This window comes from Pinus tabuliformis, chromosome X (assembly GCF_031772625.1).
Source record: "Pinus tabuliformis cultivar Carrire ecotype Pingquan chromosome X, CPIR1, whole genome shotgun sequence".
In the NCBI taxonomy this organism is placed as follows: Eukaryota; Viridiplantae; Streptophyta; class Pinopsida; order Pinales; family Pinaceae; genus Pinus; species Pinus tabuliformis.
The window spans coordinates 254,250,782-254,259,503 of NC_142308.1; the positions used below are offsets into that span (position 1 = coordinate 254,250,782).

The following is an 8,722-nucleotide window of genomic DNA, read 5'->3' on the forward strand; positions in this document are numbered from 1 at the left end:
AGGAAAAAAATAATTTCCCATTTTCTTGTAAGACTCGTTATTTTAGATCCACTACTTTCTCTATAAAGTGAGAATAATACTCTCGAAAGGATTTGAAACACGAAAAATTCACATCCGACCACCCCTACCAACAAACCTCCAATACTCGACAAATGGCAAGTTCGAAGTTTACCGCAATTTCCGTGCTTTTATATTTGCCATATGAAAGTATATTTATCTATAGAGATTTGAAGCTGAAGTAAACGTAATCATCATAGGATTCGAGATTCCCACGGAAAGCACTAAAACAATACATTAGGGATTAGCCCAAAGTTGGTAATCATAACCTTCCTATGATAGGACCACCACCAAACCAACTATCCCTACTTTCTTTATAGCCATAGAAAATTTAACCATAAACCTCTTATGATAGGACCACCACCAAACCAACTATCCCCATTTTTTCTTAGAACCACCACCAAACCAACTATCCCCACTTTTTCTAAAATTTTAGAAAATTTAACCGTGATTGGAAGAGTCTCCGATCCAAACCCATCCAACTACCATCACTTCATAAAGAAAGAGTTATAATCATAGAGAATGGAGAATATAATCATGAATGAACAAGCATGAAGCTTCCTGCTGAGCCATGGTGACTTATCATCTCAACTTCAGCATTGCTGAAATTCTATTTTCCGTTTATAGAATCGAAGTATGTATAATCAGGACCGATTCCAAAACTTAACATTATTCAAACTGTATTTCGTTGGTAAAATCATGATATGGATGAAGCTGTATCGATTGGAAATCCTTATTTTAGAATTACTGTTTGTGGGTAAGTGAGATTGTAATTTGTAGCTGAGACGATCGTCCAGATCTATGTGAGGAAAAAAAAGAGTACCCTAAATCACCGGCCAGATCATCTGGTCAATGTAATTTCTTATGAGCGCAAAACCCATTAAGCTGCCGTACAGTCACTAATCTGGTGCACTCAACCTGCAATTTTGAGACACGTTGTAACAAGGGAAAGTGCATGAAACGAGTCAATCTTCATGCGATATGTGAAGCCCTTTATTAATAGGTTTCATACAGGCTTAGCGAGGTAATCCTTTGCAGAAGCCAGAATTATTAACTTATGGATCAAGAACACACAACATTGTCGATATTAAAACCGTTCCTCTCCTTGTGAGGGCCAATTCCATGTTCAAACTATTAAACAGCGGTCATCCTTATTTCTTATTTGGATTGCAGATTTTAGAAATTTGATGTACAAAAGTTAAATTAACAATAATATTAATTTCATTTCAGGTTTTCAAATGAAATTACAAAAAGAGTTACAATAATATTAATTTCATTTCATGTTTTCAAATGAAATTACAAAAAGAGTTACAATAATATTAATTTCATTTCATGTTCAATTGAAATTCAAAATTCAAATCCTCATAAACGGAACCCACCAGAAACTATACATTTAACCACAAAATAATAGCTATTTTCGTTGAAAAAAATTAGCTACATAGCTATATTAAAAGTTTGTTAAATAACTAAGTTGAAATCTAGTAAACCTGCATTTCTTTATTTGGCAACAATGCACAAATATCTCTGGTTCTGAGATTGTTATATAATTGTAAACAAGATATTCCAGACATAAGCCGAAAAGAATAAAAGTATTGGAAATATTTTGAGGTTGTTGTTAAAGAAATTCAATAAAACTCAATCACAACAGCAGATTGATATCATATCTGTTAAGTGAGTCTATTTAGCTTATTGGGAAGGTTTAATGATAAGCTATTCACCCAGATTCAAGTCTTATTGGAAACTTACTCTATCTTATATCTTGACTATGTTGAATCATATATACAAGAGAGAAAGAACAGCGTCATATCAGAAAATGCAATGTCAGCAACGAGTTACCTTTTCTAAATAAAATGAGCATGCTCGTCTTTGAAATGCATTGCATAGAACATAAACTGTACAGGTTCTTCGAACTCTATTGACAGCCTGCAGAAAATATTTATAACCAAAAATTATGTTGCCCTTCAGCACATTTGTGAACAGAAAATAATAAAAGTCTGGTTTCAAAAAAATATACAAATTAGTTTTTAAAATAATAGAAATCTTAGTAAGATTATGATAAAATTTGACAGAAATTTTTACAAATCCCTGATGCAACCCAGAAGAGCAAGCAAACAACACACTAGACCACCGAGGCTGCCAATCTAAATACATAGGACACAATAAATAGAGGAAGCACATACATATGCATGTGTTACAAGGCTAAATGACTACGGGGGTTCTTCCTAACTTTAAATCGGCAGTAATTACTAGTCTAAGTCATACAAAGTCTAAAGAAGAATCGCAGAGTAATTTATTTATCGTGGCTTATTGTCATTTTTGCTCTGGTTGGGTTTTCGTCCGGCTCCACTCTCCTTTTTCGTTTATCTTCTTCCTTCCATTTTATTTTCTGGTCTCTATCAGAATATTTACAACTGATTCTACCCAACAGTCAGTCTTTCTTGATGATAGTTCTGCCCAACCGCCTTCCTCCGCTTCTAATTTATTGTTTCTTTCCTTGGCAGAAATTTGGGTCATGTCTGCTTCTCATTCAATCATTCGCTGAGCCCGAAGAAGTACTCCAATTACCGCTTCTCTCTTCCGTGTGTATCGTGCTGTCGTCCGTAGGCATCCCCGGAGATAGAAACCAAGTGAGGTCTCCTCTGCTGTTGCAGAAAGCTCCCAGTTCCAATTCGATTTCCTTGGTACCTGACAATTGCCCATCTATTGCTTCAAGGGCCAGTAATACCTCTGACATTGAGGGCCTCGACACAACTCTTGGGTGGGCACATCGTAGTGCCATAAATAAAACTTTCTCTATTGTCTTCCTGTATCCTGAATCCCGTATCTTCTTGTCGATAACCTCTTCGGCCCGGTTATGCTGCGCCATGTCGAACACCCAGTCCGATAAAAGAAAGTGCTCAACATCACCATGGGTCAAATTCAGAGCCCTCCGCCCGGTTATGAGCTCCAGCAATATGATGCCGAAGCTGAATACATCGCTTTTGACGGTCAGATGGCCGTAGAGAGCGTATTCGGGAGCAACATAACCGAGAGTCCCAACAGTCCGGGTGCTGTAGTGGCTTTTCTCCTCTTCTTCTTTCTTCAACTTGGCCAGACCAAAATCTGTGACAATAGCATTGAGATGGGCGTCCAGCAGCACATTCGCAGCCTTTACATCTCTATGAATGATGGCCGGTTTGGCGAATTCGTGCAGGTAAGTTAGCCCCCTGGCTATGCCGACTGCAATTTTGTACCGCTCGGGCCATGACAGCGATGTTGGTCTTTTGGAATTGAAGAGACAGTCAGCCAGACTGCCGTTTTCCATTAAATCAGAAACCAGAAGCTGTTCGCTAATCTGTCCATCTTCGTCGAATTCGATGCAGTAGCCTCTGAGAGGAAGGAGGTTGCAGTGCTTAATACTGCTGATGACACGCAGTTCGTGGCTCAAATCCGCACCTCCTTTGATCTTAGCGGAGTACTTTAATCTCTTCACGGCTATCCGCGATCCGTTTGGCAGCGTCCCTCGGTAAACAGTGCTGAAACCTCCTTCGCCGATCACGTTCGACGCCGCAAAATTCCCAGTGGAATCTCTGATCTCCGACAGGCTGAAGAACGTCAGTCCCGTGCTCGCACTCAACAATTCGTATCTCTGCATCAACTTCTTCCGTTTTGATTTGCGGAGACGGGATTTTCGGCGGTTTAAATACACACAAATGCTGAATAGCACGATGAGGATTCCTACCGCGGGAATAGCCGCCGCAAGGAAATATGTCTTCGTCGGTCTATTTTGTTGCTCGGTATTGGCTGCCAATGCCGTTAAATTCTCCACACTCTGAAGGCAGTAAGCAGCATCCGGGCCAAGACTGTCATAACAATTGATGCCTCCTTCGACATAAATCATCACAAACAATGGGCAATTCGATTTTCCTCCGGATCCTTCATCCAGCGAACGGAGCGCCATCCCCATGGCACTCAAGCATTTATTGCATGAAAAATCTCCGGGGCGAGATACGTTGCAGTTCAACTTCATGTCGGTCGAATCCACCCTGCTCTCGAAGGTGCTTAGATTTCCAATTCTGAGGCAGGTGCTGGAATCCGACACCAGGCTTTGAGGGCTCACATTGCAGCCGCTGAATAGCTGGGCTCCTATCCCGGTCCAGGTTTCCAGTTGCCTATGAAATTCATTTAAACAAACAGCCGCCGTGTAGTTAGTGGGCAAGACGAAGGAACTGGTGGTGTGCATCCATGAAAAGTGAAGGATCTTGATTAAATCGTTGATGCTTTCGCAGCAGTGAGATTTTTCTGCCCTGGAACATTGGTCAACCATCCATGGATGAGCGTCAAGCTCTTCGCTTATGTTCAGCGGACAAGATCCAGCGCCAGCTTCAGATGAAATGTTCAATGTCTCTGCCTTAATTGATGCGAAATTAAGCAAAAATATAATACATAACCAGAAGCTCTGGTCCATCACAGCGTTCATCGAATTGGTTCCCGCAGAAAGATTCATAGAATGGGAATATAATCATATCGCTTGAATCGAAGCACATATAAAGCTTGTGAAACTCGGCAGTTGGCAAATAATTCTCGCTGCTCAGCTGCCGTGCCCGTTCCACTCACTCAAGATTAAAAGGAATCCGGAGGGCACAATTAATGGACTTGAGCGGGCAAAAATCGACCGATATTGTAAACCGTCAGTCAACAACGTCAGGGATGATGCAAAATTCAGTGGGTTAAGTGCTGGTCGGAAATTCAGGACAGCGACGTCAAGGACAGGCCTGACGAATTGATCTATTGTGGGATATTCCCAGCGTGTTACAACGAGGCTTCAAATTGATCGGAAAATAATGGAAATTTTGGTATTTCGTGGAGTGCCTATTACTAACATTCTTGTTTATTGAGACTCACTATAAATGTTTCTACACCAGGCACTTGAAATTAATATTTTGCATGGACGGTTGATGAAGGGAAAGTGATAGAACTTCCAATTATTACTAAGTATTTGACTTATGTTATTAGTTTGAGTATTAAACACTCTCATGTCCAGGGACTTACTAGTATGTATTGCAATATTTGTGTATGTATGTATAATTTGGAATGTTATTATTGAAATATTTTTGTTAATTCAACGTAAAAGTAGGTAACTTCATGACCCACCTTTAATATGTTACTTTAGTCATATTCGCCATTGTCGTATTTCAAAACTCTTTATCATCACCAACACAACATACTAATATGTATACCAACATAACTCACATCTAATATATATACCCTTGAGTCAATGTCAAATACAATATTGACAATGACATGTGAAGAGTGAAACTCTACATGGATAAATGCCATATTATACCATAGCTAAATTACACACCTTCAACTCACTACTCTAGCCCCACTTTCCATCACCCTCATAAATATTTCTTTAGTGCCATTTTCCATCACGCGCACAACATGGTGCATATATCAGCATAAATCTGATCCAAGGAAGTCGATATATAAACCAATATAAATATCATATCCTTAATATAAGTACCTCGATATAGGTATAAATATTGAGTTAGGAAGTCGATATATAAACCAATATAAATATCATATCCTTAATATAAGTACCTCGATATAGGTATAAATATTGAGTTACTTGCTATATATACCATGTACCAAGTGTATATACATACTAGGTTGTGTTGGTGAAGGTGAAGGGCATTGAAGTGACACACAACCACTGCCCAAGGTTCTGCGGCTAAAGAAACATAATAGAGGTGGATGATTTAACTATCGTATGGCATGCGATGTATGTCTAGCACTCCAAAGGTCCTTATCATGACACTATATCTAAAATTGTCATGATTGGTTCTTAGGGAGAAACTCAAACTTTGCATGGTTGATATCCTTGTGCATGGCGAGGTATGAAAGACATGGCTGGCTTTACTTTTTCCCAACAAAGAAATGGAAACATGCTTTAGAGGGATCTCATTACAACCTTGCACATAATGTTTTGAGGCTTTTGTGTTAGACCAATTGTTGTGGAAATCGGGGGAACATTCACTAAGTGATTATGTATATATATTTTCATGGCATTATATATGGATATGTCGAAAACAAGGGCTTCATGAAGTTTAAGGACTTATAAGAGTTTCCAGTTCAAAAAATGAATTTGTCTCTCCTTCCTCTAACGTACCTTAACGCCTTATTCTATCGAGCAAGTATAATTGCTTTCAATTTCTTACTTCATATCTCTTTATTTGTAGATCTTGCTTTAGAATTTGCATCCTAAAAACTTTGTTCTCTATGTTTTCATAGCTTACATATATGAGGTTGCATCTTTTCCTCTCTAATGATGCATTACAAATTGACTTCAAGGAACATGTTTTTCGAGGCTAAGTCACCTAGTTCGTGTTCGAGTTCAATGACTTTAAAGTTCACGAAAAAATTGACAATTAAAATATATATAATGCTAAAAAATGTTGTAACTCTCTTATATATAATTCTAGGAATTGTCTTATCTATTGTATATATGTGTGTGTGTGTGGTTCTTCCATCTAATATTGGGGTTGACCTCAGCCTAGGCTCGACCTAGTTAATAATATATATATCATGTTTTACATAATACATTATAACACGAGCAATACCAATATATATATATATATATATATATATATATATATATATTTGTGTGTATGTGTGTGTGTGTGATGATGATGATGATGATTAATGCCCACTAAGTCCAATGCAGTCTATCAAACCTTAAGAAAAAAAAGAATTTAATTGTGATTCTTCAAAATCTTATTTCTATGATAAAAAGGAAGGGAAAGAAGCACTCCAAGATCACTATAGTTTGTTTGACTTAACAATTCAAGAAGATTAGAAGCGTGGTAGATGTTACGTAAATGAGAGCAAATGTGAGTAAGGGCCGAGCAATCTAAAACGAAGTGTTTTTCATCTTCCACCCTCTGAGTATCGCAAAATTGATAGATTATATCGTCCAAGGGAGTCTTGGGAGTAGACCACCACCAGGTTTCACTTCAAATCTCATGAGAATTAGTTCTTATCCTAATGATATTCATTTTTTTTCTTAGTGTTGGTCAAAACAGAGAGATAATTTTGGTTATCAAGGGTGGGGTTAATCACCTCCTTGTAATATCTTAGTTTCCTTTTACCCTCCAACTCCTTATCATCCCATAGTTTATCCTTAAATATGGAGGTAATAATATCTTTGACACTATCCTTGCTTGCCAATATGATATCCTCCTTTATCCCCCAGTGTATAAGCCAAGAATGAGCATCCTGATGGCACCCACGCTTGACTTGGAGGTGGGGGTTTTGACTAAATTTAGAAGCAATTTTGGGAAGCCTCCTAGATTCCATGTTGTAAAGCTTCTTCTTATACATCAGATACCTAAACATTGCCATGCTTTGAATGGGGGAAATGATAGGTTCGATCAGGATGATAGGATCTGGAGTATTTCCCTTGATCTTGAGGTTGTAGGTTATGAATTGCTTTTGAATCATCTCAATCTTTCTCCACAACTCTCTAGATATACTGCAACCCCAAACTTCAAATCCGTATAAGATAACAGGGGTGATGAGGATCTAAAAAAGAAACTTTTTTCTACTCCAAATAAAAAGATGAACTAACTTATAATTTTTTCCAAGCTCATAATAAGTTTTCCAGCCTCCAATAATCCTTTTCTCAATGCTATAATTCTAGTTGAGTTGATGAGGATTGTCAATATTAAATATTTATAAGAAGAAACTTGTTCTAAGAAATTGTTATCATAGACAAAATTACCATGGGTGATATTTTTGGATTTAATTATCATGACTTTAGACTTGTCAATATTAACTTCCATACCCATATTGGAGTAGTAATCATGAAGAGTCTTAAGTTGCTTGTCTAGGTCACCATGCTTCTAGAAAGAAGAACGATATCGCTGGAATAAAGGAGATGAGTAATGATTATACTAGCAAGCTTGGTGTCGTTGCAACCCGCAGTTTTCAAACACTCCTCTAGCTTATCGATGTAAATGAAAAAAAGTGCAAGGGATAACAGACACCCGTGCTTAACCCTGATATTTCATTTAATATCTTTAGACCACCCTTCGTTGGTCTTAAGATTGGCAACAACAGTCTCGTAGAGGCGAATCACAACACTCCTCAACTTAGGAGGAGCCATTATCTCTTCAATCCTTTTCCAAAGCTTATCCTGAGGAACAATGTTGAAATCTTTTCTAAAGTACACAAAACAACATTAAATATCGGTTTTACTTTTGCGACTTTCCTCGATAATGATCCAGAGAGTGACAAGATTGTTGATAGTTGAGTGATGACTCTTAAAACCAGCCTACTTGTTAGCTCTTTTACCATGGCTTTCAAGCCAAATTCTAATCTTATTTTCCAAAATGAGCCCATATAGCTTGGCTAAGATGTGGCTAATCATAATGATCTTGTAGTTAGAGGGAACATTTTTGTCCCCATTTTTAAATATAAGCACAATAGGCATTGCATCCAAGGCTTAGGGAATCCATGCTTTACTCCCAAATTGAGAATCTTGTGGAGATGAGGAATGAGGATAAACCTTCCAATTTTAAATATTTCATCTTGGTATCCTTCAATATCTTTAGCTTTCCCATTAGTGATCTTATTAATCCTAGAGTTAACGTCTTCTAGAGAAAATATATCTTTCTTAATAGGA

The 8,722-nt window shown here is 37.8% G+C and overlaps 1 protein-coding gene across 1 annotated transcript; it reads right to left on the bottom strand.

The window, feature by feature from the left end:
• Window positions 1-2,074: 2,074 nt before the first annotated feature.
• LOC149139335 (putative receptor-like protein kinase At1g11050) lies at window positions 2,075-4,374 on the bottom strand. The gene has a single exon (XM_089449312.1). It carries the CDS (start codon window positions 4,361-4,363, stop codon window positions 2,585-2,587), a length of 1,779 nt encoding a protein of 592 aa, XP_089305438.1. The 5' UTR covers window positions 4,364-4,374; the 3' UTR covers window positions 2,075-2,584.
• Window positions 4,375-8,722: the final 4,348 nt, after the last annotated feature.

Bases quoted from the DNA above. Each gene is read 5' to 3' on its own strand.
- LOC149139335 (XM_089449312.1), bottom strand. From the start codon at position 4,363: ATGGTTGACCAATGTTCCAGGGCAGAAAAATCTCACTGCTGCGAAAGC.